This window comes from Periplaneta americana, chromosome 11 (genome assembly GCF_040183065.1).
Source record: "Periplaneta americana isolate PAMFEO1 chromosome 11, P.americana_PAMFEO1_priV1, whole genome shotgun sequence".
Lineage (NCBI taxonomy): Eukaryota > Metazoa > Arthropoda > Insecta > Blattodea > Blattidae > Periplaneta > Periplaneta americana.
In genome coordinates, this window is record NC_091127.1 from 20,783,580 (window position 1) to 20,806,845 (window position 23,266).

Below are 23,266 nucleotides of genomic sequence, written 5' to 3' on the forward strand. Positions count from 1 at the left end.
CATAAAAGCACATATAGCTAATTTCGTGGAGCAATTGGAATTCTCGTAAAATGTTCAATGCCCTCATATCTGAAAACAAACATATATCTGTGATAGGTGAAATAGAGATTATTTTTAAATGCCATGTGAAGATATGAAATTACTTACATCATGAGAATCTAATCATCATACACGAGTTGTTGAACAGAAGGGATGTGTTTTGCCCGTAATCTGCCTAATGGAATAATCTGCGATCCGATGACAAGTTGTTTGCATTCATTTTAATCTGTAACATAAGTTTTTATATTATAAAATGAAAAATTTGAAAAGGGGGTCAAAAGAATGCCTAAAAAATTTTTACTTACGTAAAGAGCAATAGAACCGTGTGTAGCTGTAGGCTTGGGTGTTTTCTTATTTCTTTATTTCACCTATCACAGATATATGTTTGTTTTCAGATACGAGGGCATTGAACATTTTACGAGAATTCCAAATGCTCCACGAAATTAGTTATACATGCTTTTATGACTCCACATTTGATAACATTAGATTTTAATTTGTATAGTTTCAGTATTTTTAATGATTTTATTGATAACACAATACATCTACTTCGTATAGATAAGCACATTCACATTGTTTTAAAATAAATTTGTTTTTAATATTTTGACAGGACATTTAATGTTGGTATAGATAATATTGTCACTATGTCATATTTTATTCTAATCAAGGCAGTTTCAAATGTAAAGCTTGTATTGTAATTGATTTTAGATGATACTTATATTTGTACCTGAAGATGCCCCATTAGGGGCGAAAACGTTTGTATCAAGATTAAATAGGATGTAACACATCAATATTTTTTCTCATATGTTTTTCTTTCATATGTAATGCAATGCTTAAGCCATATTGACTGAATAATAATTAATCATATTTTGATATATGTTATTAATACGAGGCTTAACTGAACATTTTCCAACATGAATTGTAAATTACTAAACTTTGAGGTTGATTGAGTAAAAATGAGAGTTTTTATGAGATAAGAGACTTTAAACTTGCTACCCTTCATGAATACTGCTGAAACTGAACTTGCACTTTATAAAGTTTATTATTATTCCTGACCCTCTTTCTTGCTATTTGAAGTATACGGTTTGTCACGAGAGCATGGAACTGCTAATGTGATTTTTATGAGTCAGTGTATGGCTTCCCATCTACTTAATAAACGAGAGCCTAGAAAGCTCATGTTTATAAAAGTGACATTACAAACACAAAAAGACAAACACTAATGGCCACACGATTTATAATGGTTAGTCATCAACTACAAAATCAATCTTTTCTGAGGCATACCACCACCTTTACTCACGGATTATAGTTCTCCATTCTTGAGGTCAATGTGATTGTGATCTTCTGGACTGGCACTGCGATTCAGTAACGCAAGTTTTCAAATATTCAGTAAAATATTTTCGCTCCATCTTCTTAAAGATGAAATATTTCTGTCTTTTTCTTCTTTCATAATGTCACAAGACAGCTTCTAGTTATACATACCATAGCATCTACATAAAGCGAGGGAGAGGCAGTAAGAAACTTCAAAAGAGTTTTAACAGCTTGTATATTATAAGTATGTTCTCTCCAATGAGACGACATTTATGTTCAATGCATGTTCTTAATCTTTTAAAGAGGAAGTACTTCTCAAGAATACAGTGCATAAAAAAGATTACACTGTTCCAATTCATAGTAACTACGTAATGCACTAGTCTACAATAAATCTCTTGCCATCACACTTCCTAATATTCTTTACGATTTATTTATCTATTTTTTTACAGAAGATCGAGAAGGATACCATTAATTTTAATGGAGAAATTGAAGCTATATAAACATAAACAAAACAGTTCTTCTACAGGCCTACACATACTGTATTACATTTTACAATGAAGTTGTACTAGTACTTTTGGACTTCCGTTAATGCTATACTGTGTGTTTTGACTCCAAAAGCAACTAAAATTTAGAAAATACGTCATCATCATATCCCTCACGTATTAGACCCTACAGGATCTGATACGGTCTCATGCCAGCGCTTGCGTGGTCTTCCCAATTTCCTCTTTCCTCTTGGTACATAAGTAAGAATCTGTTTAGGCCATCTTGTGCGATCCATCCTTTCGACATGTTTTTTCCACTGAAGGCGATATTGTTGAACAAAATTAACTATAGGATCCATTTTTAGTTCCTGCAAAATGTCCACATTTTTACTTCGTTCCAGAAAAGAGCATCCCGCTGCTTGTCGCATTAACCTCATTTCAGCTGTTGTCAGCCTTTGCTCATCAGCTTTTCTGATTGTCCATGCCTCACTACCGTAAGTGAGGACCGGTCGAGCTAGTGTTTTATATACCTTTAGCCTTGTATGTTTCTGAACATGGGATGATTTGAAGACGGCGTTAATGACGCCAGTGATTTTTATAAATTTAGATATTTTGTTCGACATATCTTCATCAGTGATGTAAGAGAGGTTATAACCTAAATAGTTAAATGAATTAACACGTTCAATTAAAGTATTATTTATCATAATCTTACTGGGAATTGGGTTCTCTCCCGAAAATGCCATGACTTTCGTTTTCTCTTTTGAGAATACGTAAATAGGCTATATTAAAATGTTGTTGACTTCAATTGTCTGATATCTTACATCCTAGTACAGATTCGGAAGTATGACTATTGTTATTTGTTCCGGTTTGCTGGCTAGGCATTTTGAAGGAGGCGATCCTTTGTCATTTTTATGGCAGAATTATTGCTGATTGTCAGTGTGAACAACGAAACCAACTCAAGCAGTAACACATTAACTTTCTGTAACATTTTACCAATCTTCCTAGATGATGAAAAGTGAAATATTTAAGAAACTTAGTGTGCAGAGTTCTCTCAAATTATTTCTCTCAAGTTAGCACATTTTATGATATCTCAAGATATACTTCCGTTACACTGTACTTCTGTATTCTTTGTCGTATGGATGTTCCCTTCTAGTCAGGCAAACTGCAAAATCATTTCCAAAATATTTGTGTGTGATGGTATCCACTGAAGTTCGTTATTTTATTCAGAATTGCGTTCGTTTATTTCTTGCTAAAATTAATTTATGTTTTCATTTCTTTGTACATAGATATATTACAGCAACAAATATTATTTTACAGTGGGTGCCAGCATATAGTGGGATATATGGAAGTGAAATTGCACATGCACTGGGGAAAAAGAAGGTAAAAAACCAATAATTAGAAATGAAAATATCTTATATATACTGTGAGTATAAAATGTGAGCTATAAGTATTTACAATACAGGTACAATACAAAAAAACAATAATATAAAAAAACTTCTAAAATCACACGAAATTCAAAATGGGAGCATTGCAAAATTTTCTCTTGTCACCGAGCATGATTTCATTACGCAATATTTATACAAACAGAAGGAAAATTATCAGGACAAATTTCAGGGTGATAAAGATCAAGACAAGTATATTTCACAGAGTAATAGGTAGATTTAGTAACAGGTCTGTAAGTAGCAGTGCTGCCTTTCTTTGCTAAAGCAACTGCATTCTCGTTTCGCAGGATTCCACAATGAGATGGTATCCAATGGAATACAATTGTTTTATTGAGTGATATTAATTGAGAGAGCATTTTAGTTATTACTGCTGTTTGAGATGAAGGTATCTAGAGACTATTGATAGAATAGCTGCTTTGGAGTCTGACAATATAACTGCATTTTTAAATTTATTGATGTTGCATAGAAGATTCCTGAGACTTTCACTTATTGCAATGATTTCTCCATCAAAACTGTTGTTCTATATCCAAGAGATCTATAAAGTGAGAAGAGACAGCACGTAACACCTGCACCTGCACCTTGTTCCCTGGAGATCAAGGATCCGTCGGTGTATAAATTAAGCCAGTTCTGTGAAGGGTACCTAATATTAATTGTCTCTAAAGACAATTGTTTCATTATTTCAGTATTTCTTAGATGATACTCTATATTTAATAGAGTTAAAGGGTTTGGTTTAATTTGTAAGTTTTCTTTTAAATTCGGGATGTTGATTTTCTGTTTTAATTCCTGAACCATGGATACGAAACTTTGAGTTTTTAATCTACAGAGAGGACTGTATGAATGCCAATTGTTTCCTGGTAATCTGATAAGTTTTTCATATTAGATCAGTGTTTTTCTTCTATTGTCATTTTGATGCTGTTAATATTAGTGAGGAATCTCATAGAATCTATTGAGTTGTTTCGATTCCACCAGTAATGAGCCTGAGAGCTTGGTTTTCCAGATAATTGTACTACATTCTGTATATAATGAGGATTTAAAAGCTTCCGAACTATGTTACAATATGAATTAGAAGGAATGGGTCATTTTAATGCATTAAGTCGAATAACAATTTGCACACATTCGTCCGCAGACATGCACTGAATAGAGAAAGTACTTCGTATTACTGTATACTGTAATAAAAATGTAAGTTGTACCTATGCAATATACAAGCTGTCAGTGACTCACCCTCTTACGAGACTTGAAAGCATTAAAAGAAGTGTTTTTACGCACCAGAGAGGTTTGAGCTTGGTACAAAACCAACCAAGTGTGAGCATTATGAGCGTGGTGGGGTCTGTGACAGGGGTAGCTGTGTGAGAGCAGACGAGCTGAGGCGCGAGGTACGGGGTTCGATCTCAAGAGACATTCTGTACAGCTCGTCATCGTCCAGCAACAGTGACGGGTCCAGCAGGTAGTTGGTCACCTTGGTGATCAGGTCGATCTTGTATGGGGTCTGCTGAAAGTGTCGTATTTCTCGGATCACGTGAGCGATCTGCAAACAGACGAAATTCCAATTCAATATTCATAACAAAGTGTTTGCTTGAGGACCTTATATCATTTGGATGCATTACATCTAAGATAAAAATAACACAGATAAATAGCAGTTTCTCGAGAAAGAGACTGAGGTTCAATCCCTGAGAGATCGAAAGGGTTTGTGATGAGATAGACCGGAAGTTTAGGCATTATGTATCATTAAAATAGGCAGGCAAAAAGGCATCATAAATAGGTAGCTAAAATACGCAGGCAAAAAAGCATTATAAATAGCTAAAATACGCAATAAAAGGCAATTACAAAAACCTTGCTCTAGTCCCACAGCCTTGCACTTTCCACAAAGGGATTTCGGCAGCAAGAAAAGATTTACATAAGTCGAATGCAAATTGAGATTTTCGACTCTATATTGCAATTACTATTGGAAGCAAAGAAAGCTTCTTCCCAGTAACCTTGGAAAGTGCATTTTTGTGTTTGGTTGTACTGATAATACCAGTTATATCATATTATGTTGCGATATGAAATATTTCTTTTCGTAGTTCACTGACTCCTCACATATTTTGCATGTAAGTACTTTACCGTCAGTACAAAATACGTCGAATCCAAAAATATTAACGTAACTTTGCAATTTACCGCGTAAAGGAACACTGAATTTCGGCATCTTGCTGCTATAGTCGCGACGCTGTTATTTCCGGCATGACTCCGCCTCTTTGCTTACGTCTTAGAAAGTGAAGGCTCTATAAAATCTAGTTAGGTAGTATCGTTCGCCATTTTTGCTCTTTCGTTGCCGAGCTACCGGACGAGGGATCTATTTGCCACATCGTTAAACATTATCATGTCGTAGCTCCTATGATATTAAATCAAACGCACTGTAATTCAGCAAATAACTGAGCGGCAAATAACGTCCTCGTGTGCATTCTGCGAACGCCAACGAAAGAGCCAAAATGGCGGACGATTATATTAAGTATTTATCGAGCCTTCTTTATCTTCATCAGCGAATCACAAGACGCACACGTTTAAATGTAGCCGACCTGCAACGTGATTGGCTGTCAGAAATAAGAGCGACAGGACTATAGCTACAACAACGTCGCAATGAAATCTGAAAGAAAAATAACTGTTAAAAATAACGTTAGACCTGCACTCAATGTTGCCTTGTCAAATAAACACAAGTGATAATTAAAACGCTTACTGTTATACATTTTTGCACGGCAGCACTCATTGTTGCAAGGAGAATATGAACTGACTGAAAGACACTAATATACATTCGGTGAAGTCACTTTCATTGTAGTGGTTATAGAAATAAATTAAAATATACCTGTAGCAATTTTAATAATAAATTAATAAATAATAGATAAATAATCAAATAAAGGAAAAAAAAAACATTTATTTTGTAAATTAGGCATTTATATTTAAAAAGGCAGAAAAGGGCAACATAAAACTGTGACGTTTCAATCACAAAGGTATAATTCGTACAGATTTACTTTCAAAATGAAGATAGATTTAACACATTTAAAGAGGCATTCTGCCAAAGTTCTGGTCTCTGGTGATGAGTGAAGCAAACTGATAAAGTTTTCTTCGATTTGTTGCTATTTCTATCATATAAAATCTATTAAAATTTTAAAACTTTTGTGAAATTGTCTCTGGCATCTATGAACTGCACATCCAGACATAAACGCAATGCTTCTCCCTGAAGTTATACACTTCATAGATCACTTGCTGATCATTTTGCAGAAGAACTTTTGTATGACCCCTTCCATAGATGAGTTTACATAAAGTTTATCTGGTACTGATTAGTACCGGTACCATAAAGAGTAGTCAACCACCCCCCCCCAAAAAAAAAAAACAGGTTATAAGCTAATTACATTTTTTTCCTTTCCTTTATTTACCGAAATTTTAAATAAATGTGTGTTAATTTAAGCTAGTCAGTAGTTGACAGTTTTACCTGTTACCATAAGAATGGTCGTAAAATTCGTAAACACTTAAGAAGTGACGCATTCCAAACTTGGACAAACCATACCTTGCGTGGTAAAGGGGTTCCGGTTATTGTTTATAGTGATCTCCCCAAGGCTAACTCATGGGTAAGCAATCGAAAGGGCCTATCTTCCTCAGAATGGACCAATGCTTTAAAAATGTCAAGCAATATTTCGGCGGTTCGCGCAATACCGGGCAGAACTCTTAAGCAAAACCCGCTGCCGTCATCCAGACTGTAGCGAGCTTGAAACACTTGGACACGTGCTTGGACAATGCCCTAAAGACGAGCTGTATGACATGTTTTGGCGACATCGTTAAAAACTTTAAATTGGGAGATTCATGAGGAAGTACATTGTGTATCATCAGATGGTTCTTTCAGACGGGCAGACATTATTGCTATTAACGGACGCTTAAAACAGGCTCTTGTTCTTGACCCTACTATCCGTTTCGAAAGAATCCTAAATCAGGCCACCGAAGTTGATATTGAGAAGAAGTCTATATATGAACCTTGTCTGCCGTATCTTTCTCAAAAGTACAACGTCCCTCTTAAACAATGGTCCGTCATTGGTTTGCTGTTTGGCAGTAGAGGTTCAGTCACAAAATTCACATGGAATTATCTTAAGAAACTTCACATTCCTTTTGATTATGTAATGTCTATTCTTATAAATATTATCAAGGATTCTCTTCAAATATTACATCATCATCTCTATTTCAATTAATCCACTTATATTTGCTTTCAACAGTTAACTTTCTTTTTTCTTTAATATATCACATCACATTATATTGTACATGTGACCAGCCTCATGGTCTAGTGGTCAGAGCTTCTGGCTATAGTTCATGAGGTCCCGGGTTCGAGTCCCGGTTAGAGCACAGGAATTTTTCCTTAAAGGGGATTATTCCTGTGTTCGTCAATGGTCTGGAATTTAGGTTAAGTTTAGATTTAAGACCTCTCCTGGCACTACATTATCATAATCATAATCATAATCATCCTATCACATCATCGGGGTAATGTAACTCCGCCTTCCAGGCGCCCCAACCTCAGAAGTGGGTTACAACTAAGCCACGGCCAGGAGAGAAGACCAGAAATGTCGAAAAGACAACCTGGTGGCATTGGATAAAAAAAATAGAAAACAATTTCGTACTTTGATGGTGTTATTTCCTGTTTATTCACCTATGGTATACTTGTCTATATTCTTACCTACCATTCTCATCTTGGAGAAGTTGAGCAGCCCGTCATCTGTAAAGTTGGGTGTGCCTTCCTCTATGAAGGAGAGATCGGTGAGGTACATTCCCAGGTACGGTATGCAAGGAGGGTCACAGCGGTGTAAGGCGTCACGTAAGTTTCGGAAACGTCCATCTGATGAAACTATATTCTGCAGCTTCTCGATTGTCTGCTTAGTCTGTAACAAGAGCGTCACATTCTGGACATCATGTGATGTATTGCAAGGGCAGTGTTCGACAAACAAATCCAAGGTTGAGGAAGAAGGCATGAGTGTGGGGACAGCAGCTTATTAAATATTATCCAATACCAATAAATGACTACTCTCCAGACATTAACATTTGATACACAGTGTTCAACACAGAAGCTAAAGAGAATACCAACGATTAAAACCTTTTCGAAATAATACACTTAACTCCTTCCAACAAGTATGTATTACTAGATTAAAAATGAAACGTTAATGAAGGAGTGGTACTGGCAAACACTAAATCGTTGGCTTGAAATGTCAAGGTTCTAGCAAAAAAAAAAAAAAAAACTTATGTGTAAATTAGTGTAACTCTGAAAATATTGAGAGTAGGACAAATGTTTATATGACATTTTTTGCTCAGAATGTCTTCGGAAATAGGCTTCGTGAGGGACGGTAAATCCTCGTGAATCACCCTGTATAGCCAGAAATAAATAAATGCAATCAATCTTCTTAATGTATCCAGCTGTCTGCTGACAACATAAAGTCCATTATAGTCCACTGTAGTCTATTCAGTTGTTGTTTTTCACGAGAAATGAGGGGTATTTTGATCGGTGTTCATTATAGATGCCTGTTGCTAGTAGCCAGAGTTGGGGTGTAGTCAATATATACTGCAGGGCTGTGTCTTCTGCAACCGGTATTGATGAGTTTAATTTACTTCTTTTGTGGTTTATGGATGGACAGTATAGAAGAAGGTGTTCCAGATCTTCATCATGATTATTATACCACAGACAAGTAGGATTATCAGAAATGTGAAATCGATGTAGGTACAATTGAGTGACAATGTGACCTGTTCTGGCCCTTGTTAAAAATGTTTGAACATGTCTGGGCAAGTTTTTGTACATTTCCAGATCATTTGGTTTCTTTTGTACAGACTGTAAAATTTTTCCTTTGTCAGAAGAGAGCCAATTGTTGATCCATAGGTTTGTAAAATGAGACTTTACTGAAGTAAAAGCATTGGATAGAGATATCACTTGAAGAGGTCTTGGTTGCAAATATGTTGCCTGTTTTACAATATTATCGACTTTCTCGTTTCCAGGTATACCACAATGACTAGGTATCCATTGAAATGTTATTTCCTTTTGGAGTTCTTTTAGTTTACTTAGTCGTTTCTGAATTGGAATAATTCTATGTGCATATAGGTGTGGTACATATTTAATTATATTAAATATAGCCACTTTGGAGTCGGTAAGTATGCAAATAGATTTTTCAGAAATTTGAGTAACACACTGAAGAGCAGCATCAACAGCTAGCAATTTAGTGTCAAGACTGGAGGAGGATGAACATGGTATGAAATAACTTTCTTGATATTTTGGAATATAATACCCTGCTCCTGATATCCCATTATTAGGATTTAGAGATCCATCTGTATAAATTTGAAGGTGATCCTTATATGTACTGCAGAGGACCATTACGTACAATTACCAACAAACATGTGCATTTAGTATCCACTCTCATAAGAGACTGCTTGTACCATAAGAGTATCATTACATATAATATACAGTATATATATATCCCATTATTTAATGCTCCCCCTCCACTCCAAATGTCTGCCAAAGCCAAGCTAACCTTCCACTACAGCTCCACCGTCCTCACGTTTCACAGATAATCCGTTCATCCAGTAGAAAAAGGATAACCATTTGCTGAGATGACCACTGAGTGGAGCTGGCCGTTTTCGGTAGCTTTTACTTGTTTATTTTAAAAATACATCTAAACCACTTAATTGTATTAAGACAAACTACATACTGTTTTGGATACTTTCTCCCAGGTCTTCTTCAGCCTGAACACGGAACTGTTCGTGAAGGCAGCACACACTTGCAGCACGCCATTGAAGTTGTGTAGACATCTCGAGATGTCGGCTACTGCAGCCCACTTTTCAATGGCAGCAATTCGAGAGGCCATATTGGAGCGACGAACTATTTCAGAGACTACTAACTGAGAAACCTGTGAAGACAGAAACACGTTTACAGTTAATCACTCTAGTTCCTGCAAGCTTTCTCTCAAGGTAATGCGTAACTGAGTTTTTTGCAATTTCTAATTTCTCATTGCAGCTTTCTGAAAAATTTACATCAGTTACATATATTGCTAAAATACACGTGAGCATTTTTTTTCTTCAAATTTTTATGTTGAAAAAGTGCTAAGAAAAAATATATATTTTTAGTAGAGGTTTGTCTGGGCCTTACATAAAGATAATAAATTTCCTGAAAGTTTAAAATGAAGCTAAGATATCCTATAATGAAATGGCGTAGTGCTTTTTTACCTGGTTAATATGCTTCATTAGTAAAAAAGATTAAACTTTTTTTTTTCAACTTTGTACCCGACATGAAAAATCACAGCTTTCTTAATAATAGTCATATGATATGATATATGATATGATAAGGTATGATATGATATGATATGATATATGATATGGTATGATATGATATATGATATGATATATGATATGATAAGGTATGATATGATATGATATGATATATGACATGATATATGATATGGTATGATATGATATGATATATGATATGGTATGATATGATATATGATATGATATGATATGATATATGATATGATATATGATATGATATATGATATGATATGATATGATGATATGATATGATATATGATATGATATATGATATGGTATGATATGATATATGATATGATATGATATATGATATGGTATGATATGATATATGATATGATAAGGTATGATATGATATATGATATGATATGATATGATATGATATGATATGATATATGATATGATATGATGATATGATATGATATATGATATGATATGATATGATATGATATATGATATGATATGATGATATGATATGATATATGATATGATATATGATATGGTATGATATGATATATGATATGATATGATATATGATATGGTATGATATGATATATGATATGATAAGGTATGATATGATATATGATATGATATGATATGATATATGATATGATATATGATATGGTATGATATGATATATGATATGATATGATATGATATATGATATGATATATGATATGATAAGGTATGATATGATATGATATGATGATATGATATGATATATGATATGATATATGATATAAGGTATGATATGATATGATATATGATATGATATGATATGATATATGATATGATATGATATGATATATGATATGATACGATATGATGATATGATATGATATGATATATTTATTTCTACAGTTCTTATTTAGTAATGGGTCGCCACCACATCTCTGTATTCGTGCTCCCCATCACTTTCTAATTACAATAACATATACATGTGCAGTCATCTAATAATAGTCATATGTATACATGAATGCAACATTTCATGCACAGACCTGTAGTGTGCAATGTTTCATTACTCTAGGTCAGTGATTCCCAAACTTTTTGAAGGTGCGACCCAAACTGGTAGGGTACTGAACTTCATTCGAAAAATACAAATTTCTGTAAAATCGAAAACAATGAAAGTTTAACTCAAAATTAGTGGAAACCACCCAAAGAACGACCAAAACATATAGTGCAATAACGACATGAAATATTACATGGTCATTTCTAGTAGCCTACTTTGCTGATATCTTCGAACATTTAAACACATTGAATAGTACCATTGCAAGCCAAGATATTAACATAATAACAGCCAGGGATAAAACCAAAGGATTTATACAGAAACTTGATTTCTGGTCTATGTCACTTGACAAGAAGGAATGTGATGCATTAAAGAACTCCTGAAAAATTTAGCTATGTGTGATATGACAAATTCAGAATTAGTTAAATTAAGTTTGCACAATTCTAAACAACAGATTTCAAATATTTTCCGAAAGACACTCAAAACATTACAATAGTCACAGATGGATAATAAATTCATTTTTAGACAGCTGCGTTCAACTAGCTGAAATTTAAAAAAAGGAAAAAAAAAAAAAAAAATGTACGTACCTGTTCAGTTATAACCATGTCGAGGGGAAGCTTCCGCCTCTGACAATTTCTATAAACAATTTTGTTTATATGGCTATTGCGTGAGGACGTAAATTAACTGTCAAAGAAACGATAACTTACAGAAGCATTTGCAATTGTAATATTGTAAAATTTTGACTTGCAAATCAAGATTTCAGGTATAACTCCCTGTAAAGTTGATTTGAATAATTTCGAGGGAAAAATTGTTCCGGAGCCGGGTATCGAACCCGGGACCTTTGGTTTAACATACCAACGCTCTACCACTGAGCTACCCGGGAACTCTAACCGACACTGATCCAATTTTTCCCTCTATATCCACAGACCTCAAAGTGGGCTGACAGGGAGTTATACTTGAAATCTTGATTTGCATAATACACGTCACTGTTCGTTAACAGAAAACCACAATTTAAGTCACACAGAGTTAGTGTGCACTCGAAGTCGGTTGCTTGACGGTTGTCAGCCCACTTTGAGGTCTGTGGATATAGAGGGAAAAATTGGATCGGTGTCGGTTAGAGTTCCTGGGTAGCTCAGTGGTAGAGCATTGGTACGTTAAACCAAAGGTCCCGGGTTCGATACCCGGCTCCGGAACAATTTTTCCCTCGAAATTATTCAAATTTTGACTTGTTCCACATCTTAAAGCTTCATTGCTCATGTAAGATCTATGGAATAAAATGAATGAATGAATGAATGAATGAACACAAACGGAGAACTATTCCTTACTGTCATCCATCTCTTTTGCCTAGTCATATAGGAAAACGTCATATTCTTGGTAAAATAGCGACAGCCTAAAGTTTGTGTTAACATGAAACTAGTAAATTTATGAAGTTGGACGACTTTCTTTTCGTTCAGTGGTTACAGATGAAAATAACTTGTCACTGGTAACCATAAACTTACTTCATTGAAACGTTTCGTCATCAGGATAATATGAGGAGCCTTTGTAGCCTTGTCCGTCTTCATCCACGCCTGTCCGAGGAACTCTCTGCAATAAACAAACATTAACAACATTAATTTACTGTTTTCAGAGCAATTTGTCCTCCAATTATGAAGAACAGAATCTCCAATGTATAATGTGGATACAATTTATTACTTGGTATCAAGTGGATTAAAAAACTTACAGGCAACCAGGCATTGTTTCGTATTAAAAAAGAGTTATTTATATTAACATCATAAAACATTTCATTTTGACAAATTAATAAATAATAATTAGACCTACAGATATTCGTCAATAGTGTTCATTATGATCTGATTAAAAGCTGTAACATATATAGATTGACAAATCGAACAGAAACTCTGACCAAGTTACTATGTGAGCGCTGGCTGTCTTGGGGAGGAGCAAGTGAGAAAGCACGGGGGGAAGGGAGAGAGCACTATGCACTATGTACTTGCAGGTCCACTCACAGTTTCTCAAACCTGCTAACAAAAGCATTAAAAGGTTGACTAGTTGCCTGCAATGCTAGCATAATGGAACCTTCCTAGCCGACAGTCGAGGCAAAAATGAAGAATCCGTTATTGTGGTAATACTGGAGAGTGGTTCTTCTATTGGTCGCGATGCCCACACACACCCTCTCAGATATTTACGTGGTGATTGGTGACTGAATGACGAGGAGCGAGGGAGAAAAAAGAAAGAAAGAGAGACATTCCAGAAGTTGGCGTGTTTTACGGGGTTTCACTTTAAGTTGTCAAACTATGCCATTATAATAGCAGATAGGAATCAAATCAAATGTAAATATGCCTTATTTTAGATTAAATAAGACCCATAATAATTAGGCCTACCGGTGCTTGTATCTTGCACCTAAATTTTATAATATGTTGCCTGAAAATGTAAAACATTTATATAGTTAAGTTTTAAAACTAGAGTATGAGTACAGTATACATATGGTTGGTAAAGCATCCTTTTTATACAATTCATGAATATTAAAATTTTAATTCATGTAATATTAATATGTAATTTACTTTTTAACAATTTACTATGTAGGGCCTGCTGTTTTTTAAATCTTAGCCTTGTCAATTGTCTGTATAGCTCTTAAAGAAAAATATTTATAAATGCTACCGCTACTTCTAAATGGCATTCTAGTTTAAGATAACAGTACTGTATACTTTCAGAACTTCACTCCATGAAGATGCCGTCAGTATAAAATTCCTAACAGTCAAAACTTCACGAGATGGCTGAAACACTAAAAAAACTTTAAGTTCTAACTTTTTTTTTTTTTTTTAGATACTTACTCACTAGATATAGACACAAATATCTGATGATCAACATAGGTCATCTGTTCTGCTATCTCGAGTGCTGACAATGTTTCTATGTTTTCCTTACTCGGAGTCTGCAAACACATAAAATATAATGCTAAGTAAGAAATATTTTCAGTGTTTTTCTGTACGGTAACAAACTTTATTATAATATGTGACATTCTCTGAGATTACAGGTTCCTGAAGATGGAACTAACCTAAGAATTTAGAAGAAAGTTCATTTGAATTATTTACATTCCTGTAATAATAATAATAATAATGATATTGGAACTTCCAGAAACTTTTGTCCAGTACCATACAGTAATCGTTTTGATGTGTGGTTACTGTGCTGACAATGCGATAGAGGTCCAGAAGTTCCATCTCGACTGACGTCAAGAGTCCCATAAGGGTTCAAGTAACACCCGTAAGTCATTTACAGTATATTCAGCATCATTCAAATCTAGTCTGCTATCCTCGAATTCATTCTTTGAACTTATTATGGAGATGATAAAGGATAGAATTTTGCGTTGCCAATCAGGAAGCTTCTTTTATAAGTAAACATCAAACATGTTAACTGAGATTAACAGCACCTGCCTGTCAATTTTCTACCAACGGTCAAGAGTGTGTTTCTTAATTGAGACCCGGAATCCAAGAGGGGCCCAACTCCATTTTATATCGAAATCGAGTTAGATACACGATTGCATTGATTTCGTTACTGGGCATCTGTATACCAAAAATAGAGGCCCAACTCCAACATTTAACCATGTTAAAGTGATGTGAAATATCTATCGGAACCAAAGAGAGACCCAACTCCAGGCACTTGGCCTCTCTTGTACTCCATTAGGCAGTTGCGGCATTTTGTCGCTAGATGACAGCAGGAGCGTTCTACATCAGTTTTTTGAAAATGGCTTCAGCTTCAGACAACGAATCATCTGCTGATAGCATAAGCATAAGATAAGAATTTCGTGATTACAAGAATCACTTCCTTCAGTTTTTCAAAAAGACAGCAACAAAAAATGGAGAAAAATTCAAAATATCTGAGTATAAAGTTTTTACCTACAGTAAAACTCACGAGAATGAGATTGCAGTTTCACGAACAATGTCAAATATTGTGTTTGATTACTTCAGATTAATTAAGCCAAATTCTAAGCCGGATCTTCCCAATGTACCTTTGTACACAAAACCCTGTCCAGTGAAGGCTGCCAAAATTCGAGACCTAAACACAATCAAAAATCATCTAAGACAGGACGTAGTCTCTTACACAGAATCATTGCAGTCAGCAGAAAACTTGTCCGATTCTGTGGTGATTAACATGTTAATGTGTATTGTGTAACAAATAAAAGTATTGTAAATCAAAGTGATTACTTGTCATTTACATTATTGTTTGTAAATGCCACACATTAACCTTCAAACCACTCAATATGGCTGCAAACTTGTATGTAAAAGCTCCGGAATCCAAGAGGGGCCCAATATTTAATCACTTTAAAAAATTTATTTCTCATGCAAAATAATTAGTAGAAGCTTGTTGTCATGGTTATGAAAAGATGTAATGGAGATGTACTTACGAGAAAAAAATATAGTTAGTCAGAGGCATTTTGTAGCAACAGCAAACATTTTTTCAGTTTCCCAAAAGTTTGATGTAATGGACTTCGGCCCTTCTTGGCTTCCGGGTCTCAATTGAGGCCTTGAAATATTATATTGATATGCTATGTACAATTTCAGGTTACGTATCAATTGAGGCAAGTGACTTGAGAACTCCAAGCAGTTCAAACCATGACCAGTACATGACACTGGACAATAATCCACAGATTTTATAGTATCGGTATTTCTAAAAACTCTGTTCCTTATGTTTGGCACTTAGCACCTTTGTTATTTAAAGGTCTCAATTGTGAAAGAATAGAAAGGGCCACTTTCTACTACTACAATCATTGTATCTTGAAATTGTGTGAACCTCATGGCTTTTCTCTGAAGTAATTTTTTGTGTTAAACAAAAGAACAGTCGAATAATTATTATATTAAAATAATTGATTAAATGGCGATCTTACTCGTGTTAATTGTGTAAGCATGTGCGGCTTACAGCTGTTTCGGTGCTTCTTCACGCCATCCTCAGAGCCTACTAGATCTCGGCGTCATCTCGAACTTTGCTGCCTGTTGTGTGGGTGTGTTCGATTGTTGAAAAGTGTTGAAATGTGGTGTCAAATAGTGTGTGTGTTCTGAAATTGATCTGTGTGTTGAGAATTTGATCAGGGTGTGTTTTAGTGTGTTTGTATATTTCATATTGTTCTAGTGTGTTGAGTTTTTGGCTTTTGGGTTGTATGTGTAGGATTTCCATGTCTGTATTTATGTTATTGTATGTGTGGTTAGCATTAGTTATGTGTTCGGCATATGTAGATGTATTGTGTCCTCTGGTTATTGCTTTAATGTGTTCTTTGTATGCCGAACACATAACTAATGCTAACCACACATACAATAACATAAATACAGACATGGAAGTCCTACACACACAACCCAAAAACTCAACACATTAGAACAATAAGAAATATACAGACACACTAAAACACACCCTGATCAAATTCTCAACTCACAGATCAATTTCAGAACACACACACTATTTGACACCACTTTTCAATAATCGAACGCACCCACACAACAGGCAGAAAAGTTCGAGATGATGCCGAGATCTAGTAGGCTCTGAGGATGGTGTGAAGAAGCACCGAAACAGCTGTAAGCCGCACATGCTTACACAATTAACACGAGTAAGATCGCCATTTAAGGGGAGAGGATGGTATTTTTTGGTGAAAAATGAGTAAATTTTCAGAAAACAAAAAAATTCTTTAAAATACTCTTTGATATGTGTGGAATGCATAGCATAACATTTTGTGGGTATTTGTGCCCTTATCGGATGTTGAGTCGCCATTTTTAAACTTCCTCCTTTATGGATTTTCAAATCACTCGCACACTTTTATTGTTGTTTCCGGTAAATTAAATTTAAAAAAAAAAAAAAAAAATTATTTAAAATACCCTTTGATATGTGTGGAATGCATTGCATAACATTTTGTGGGTATTTGTGCCCTTATCGGATGTTGAGAAGTCATTTTTAAACTTCCTGCGCTATGGATTTTTAAATCACACGCCCTCTTTTATCGGTTTCCAGTAACTTCATTTTTTTTGCTACATTGCCAGACAAAAATGGATATAATATCTGAACTATTAAAGATACATGCATGAAATTTAGAACACACATTCTTTAGACTATTAGGATACTTTTCTCTGTAACAGAATTTTGTTAATTGATTTCATTTTAAAAATACGTCCGTTTCTTTGCAAGAAAGGAAATCAGAAAATTGTTATTAAATTTTAATTGTTTATTTTACATATGTAGGGACTAATATCACAATTCTGTTACAGACAGTTTGTAAAAATTGATTTTGCAAATACATTGCAAAACACTGTTTGAATCTATCTTTAAAAACGGTTTAGATATATCGGTTTTAGTACAATCCTGCATTGGGTATATTTTTTTCAAATTTGGGCCGCCAAATAATTTTTTTCAAAATATTTTTATTTGGTTGAGTTTCAACAGCTCTCTACATACAAAAAATTAATATTTTACAGGAAATAGGAAAAAAGTTAAAAAAAAATACCATCCTCTCCCCTTAATCAATTATTTATATTCAAGTGTTAAAAGTAGTGTACAAAAGGTTCAACATGTACCGGTATTATATTTATTTATCTTCCTGACATCAGGAATAATGAATTTCTCCTTCCAGGTACATCAACCTCATAATTCGATCACTATATTCTTTCACTTTGTACTGACCATTGGGGGAGCCAGCAGGAGGTCTAGGTCCACCTTACTGCTCTCTGGCTCTTCCTTCGTGATGAGGCGAAGTAGTTGTGATGCTGCCTTGTGCTCTGCAGGCAGCAGGTTCGGACTATATATTATATCGTCAAGGAACTCAATTGTTAAATTCTTCAGTCGCTGATCCATTTCAAAGTCCTACGAAACAAAAAAAGTTATAACCGACTGTGAAATCAGCCATCTTTTGTCATGCATGTGGTAAAGAAATGCAGCCTATACTAACAATTCCCAAATTATACCTAGGAAACAGATTGCTAGTTCTAAAAAGAGAGATTTAGGACTTTATAAAATTCAATTTAGGACTTTTAGAAGTTTATGGGATAAAATTAACAATTAATAATTTTAATATGTTACGAGAAAATTCACAAACTATTAGGGAAAACATGGGAATTTTACTTGATACAAGTAAAGAGATAGGTTTGGAAGTAAATTCAGAAAAGACAAAGTAGGTTATATTATTATGTCTCGTGACCAGAACATAGTACGAAATGGAAATATAAAAATTCGAAATTTATCCTTTGAAAAGGTGGAAAAATTAAAGTACCAGTACTTTGGAGCAACAGTAACAAATATAAATGATACTCGAGAGGAAATTGAATGCAGAATAAATACGGGAAATGCCTATTATTATTCGGTTGAGAAGCTTTTATCATCCAGTCTGCTATCGAAAAAACAGAAAGTTAGACTGTATAAAACAGTTATCGGTACATTACCAGTTATTCTGTATGGTTGTGAAACTTGGACTCTCACTTTGAGAGAGAATAAGATGCTTAGGGAAATTTTTGGAGCTAAGAGGAATGAATTTACAGGAGAATGGAGAAAGTTACACAACTCAGAACTGCACACATTGTATTCTTCAGCCGACGTAATTAGGATTTACCAGACTTGAGATAGGCATGGCATGTAGCACGTATGGGCGAATCCAGAAATGCATATAAAGTGTTAGTTGGGAGGCCAGAGGGGGGAGAAAAGGACCTTTGGGGAGACTGAGACGTAGATGGGAGGATAATATTAAAATGGATTTGAGGGACATGGGATATGATGGTAGGGACTGGATTAACTTGCTCAGGAGAGGGACTGACAGTGGGGTTATGTGAGGGCGGCAATGAATCTCCGGGTTCTCTGAAAGCCACTTGTAAGTAGGTAAGAATATTCCATTTTAGGAGGAATTCATGTACAAAGAACCGTGCTGCTGAATTCAACACTCAAAACCTGTCAATGAAAGAGACTGATTGCTGATTGGTCAGTTTCAATTCACATAATGGGGGTGTATTGACGCAAAAACTAATTTGTATGCTGTCGTGTAAGGTTACCATCCATCCGGAAAAAGGAGAACATGTCCTCTTTTTAATCATTTTATCCTGTTCCGGCAGGCATTAAAAAAAAAAAAAATTTAAATGTCCGGCATTTCGCATTTCAACTAGAATTAATATGAATATTGAATAATGTGCGATATTATGCATAGAATATCTAAACAAATGGTGAAAACCTATGAAAGAATTTAACTGCTTTCAATGGTTGAAGCTGGAGCACATAAAAAAACATAAAATATGATGACCTATTGACATGCATTGAATTCTTACACTTTAAAAATGTCATTGTTCATGATTCTAAGCTATTTTATCAATTTTATTCTGGAATGTACAAAGATATGCCAATCAAGTTAATTTTGACAAAGATTTAAGTTTAGATAAACAATGGTGCAAATTCCTCAATTCCAATAGTTCTGCGAGCACTGAAACTTTCTCAGAACTCTTAAAAATATGTCGATTCTATTTATTTATCCCAAGTCACAATGGAAGTGCTGAGAAAGTATTTTTCTAATATCTGCTCAATGGACAAAAGAACAAAATCGCATGCTAACGGAGACAGTCAGAGGTATCATCATGGTGAAATAGAATTTCAAGGACATGTCCTGTGAACAGTTCATAGTTATTTGTTACAAGATAGAAATTTGTCTCTTCAGGCTCCACCGATAAGTAGGGTACAGATGTAATACTGATCCAGTAACTAGTGAGAAAACTAAGGTGAGCCATTGTTTTTATCTTTAATTTTGTTCACACCAATTTTTGAAAAGTCCTCCTTTTTTCAGCAATGTCCTCTTATTTTAGATTCCATGTCCTCCTATAGAATTTCTTCTCATGGTAACCCTACTCTCGCCTAACCTGAACAACCTACCACAAGTGTTTTGATAAACAGTTATGCCCGATTAAGTAAATTACAAAATTTTAAAGTAAGCATGAAAAAAGATCTTTCCAAAAAATGAGTACCGGTAACCACGAGAAAATACACTTCCTCGTTGGAAGGATGATGTATTTTAAAGAGTAAATACATAGTGATTCATGAAGACTGTCATACTCTAGGCTCTGATTCCAACATCATTGTGAAGAAAAAAATTTTACATATACTGTACACGTTTTAGTTTGAATAGTTTCGAATAAAATGACGATTCTTCCTTCTGTAACACGCACCCTTGTGAAGTTCTCTCTCTCTGGACATCTGGAACTGTGTGTGTTACAGTACACTTGGGCAACTTCATGTATTGCTGCAGAAGGTGAGGTCTTTGAAAACTAGGTTTAACACAGATTTTTCAGGTGAATAATAGTGTGAATGTTCTTTAATAAATTTTTATGCTCGACCATGCCGAAATGTAGTAATTATACACCTGGTAGCAGTCCTTTAATGCATGTCATTAAAGTACACCTATTCATTAAAGTTCAGGTTTTCGATTATTCTCGGATATGCAATCGAAAGACAACTAGGGAAACGTCACGGAGACTGGAAATACAATACTGTCGCAGAAGGTTGTGTTCTGTTACTATAATAATTAGCGTTAATTGTAAATAATATTCAAGTAAATTCAATTTGTCATCTCGTTTTTCAATTCTAAATCAATTTCCAGGTTGTATCAAAATTAGTTCATGTTATTCTGTAGATTATAACAAGGTCAATGACATTATTGTTCCTCAGAAAAAATCAATACTTTCGCGTCTGCGCACAACTCACAATTTACGAGCGATGCACAAGGTCACTTCCACTCTTCAGTTAGATACGAATAAAATGAATACTTCTGAATAATTTCAAGTTAGAAATATGGTCGAGCATAAAAAGTCGTATGAAACTTGCCTATAATGGTAATTAAGATGCTCGTATGAAAATTATGAAACTTGCTTGCGCTCGTTTCATAAACAAACATACTCGCGTCTTAATTACTATCATTATAGGCTCGTTGCATAATGTACTATTAATACACTCAGTACCATTCTCGTAAATTATTTAAGTGCTTCATAATTTCCAAGTTTATGTTTAACATTCAGGAGGGTGTATGATATATAAACTTTCTTTATCACAATGATGCCAGAAATCAGATCCTAGAGTATGACACAATCTTCGTGAATCAACCTGTACGTGGATGGCCACTTTATTGGTCTGAACTGCACCTGTGCGTGCTTGGACACCCAGTGGCGTAGGACATTAAGCACCCGCATGGTGGCTGCAGTGGACATGACTGATTCCTTCCTGCGGTTTCGGTCCCTGCAGCTGCCCACACGCATGCTGGCGTCTCCCACACTGCACCTTCCGGCAGGGCCCACGACCGGCTTCGTGGGGAGTGTGTGGTCCCGAGGATTGCTTGAGGCAGACGTAGCAATGGCAAACGCAGCTGCTGCAGTGGAAGTGCTGCTCCTACAACAAGACAGTCAATGGGAGTCACTACATGGCCTCTTCATCTTTTACATCTGTTACAACTTCGTCATTCTGTAGTGCGTGTGCTCCAGCATTTCACTAAAGGTACTACTTAAGTGAAATTTAGAAATCCAGAATGAACGAAATCTAACTAGTGAGATGGAAGATGCACAATAGTGTTCCTAGATATAGATACGTGACTACCATCATCTTGCAGACTCTGAATAGTGTCGTCAGTTGAATTACCTTAACTTTCCGTAGTTACGCAATATTTATAAGGGAAGCTTTCCCATTGTATGGAATATAAAGAGGAAGTATTGCCAAGGAAGCTTTTAATATAAAAAGGAGCATTTTATGCGGATCTCTGGAAAAAAAAAAAACTAAGGAAGAGATTAGTGAAGTGCTTTGTATGAAGTGTGGCACTGTATGTGGCAGAAACATGGATGTTACGACGAAGTGAAGAGAAGCGAATAGAAGCATTTGAAATGTGGATATGGAGAAGAATGGAACATGTGTAGTGGAGAGGCAGAATAAGAAACGAAGCTGTATTGGAAAGAGAGGGTGAAGAAAGAATGATGATGAAACTGACCAGAAAGAGGAAAAGAAATTGGTTGGGTCACTGACATAGAAGGAATTATGGGGGGGTATGGAGGGTACTGCCCCCCCAAACTTGTCTGAACTTTTTTTTTTCTATTAACGTTATAAAATATTGAATTCAAAATATCTTTTATGCTCGACCATGCCGAAATGTAGTAATTATACACCTGGTAGCAGTCCTTTAATGCATGTCATTAAAGTACACCTATTCATTAAAGTTCAGGTTTTCGATTATTCTCGGATATGCAATCGAAAGACGAGGGAAACGTAACGAAGGCTGGAAATCCAATACTGTCGCAGAAGGTTATGTTCTGTTACTATAATAATTAGCGTTAATTGTTAATAATATTCAAATAAATTCAATTTGTCATCTCGTTTTTCAATTCTAAATCAATTTCCAGGTTATACATTCTCTGCATTATATCAAGGTCAATGACATTATTGTTCCTCGGAAAAAATCAATACTTTCGCGTCTGCGCACATCTCACAATTCAAGAGCTATGAACAAGGTCACTTCCGATCTTCTGTCAGATACAAATAAAATGTATACTTCTGAATAATTTAAAGTTAGAAATATGGTCGAGTATAAAAAGTGGTACCGGTATGAAACTTGCCTATAATGGTAATTAAGACGCTCGTATGAAAATTATGAAACGAGCGCAAGCGATCGTTTCATAAACAAACATACTTGCGTCTTAATTACT

The 23,266-nt window shown here is 35.1% G+C and overlaps 1 protein-coding gene and 1 non-coding gene across 2 annotated transcripts in view; both read right to left on the reverse strand.

Annotated features, from left to right (window-relative positions):
* Positions 1-2,273: 2,273 nt before the first annotated feature.
* Positions 2,274-23,266, reverse strand: part of LOC138708681 (ras-specific guanine nucleotide-releasing factor 2-like) — an 868,468-nt gene continuing 847,475 nt past the window's right edge. Inside the window, exons 21-27 of the mRNA XM_069838768.1 lie at positions 21,722-21,965; positions 18,240-18,419; positions 14,417-14,514; positions 13,088-13,172; positions 9,970-10,167; positions 7,963-8,160; positions 2,274-4,793 (exon numbers count right to left, since the gene is read on the reverse strand). Coding sequence (XP_069694869.1) covers positions 4,578-4,793; positions 7,963-8,160; positions 9,970-10,167; positions 13,088-13,172; positions 14,417-14,514; positions 18,240-18,419; positions 21,722-21,965 — 1,219 coding nt within the window. The 3' untranslated portion in view covers positions 2,274-4,577. The remainder of the gene's footprint in view (positions 4,794-7,962; positions 8,161-9,969; positions 10,168-13,087; positions 13,173-14,416; positions 14,515-18,239; positions 18,420-21,721; positions 21,966-23,266) is intronic.
* On the reverse strand, positions 12,400-12,471 carry TRNAN-GUU (transfer RNA asparagine (anticodon GUU)). Its single transcript has one exon. It is a non-coding gene; the product is annotated as a tRNA-Asn (tRNA).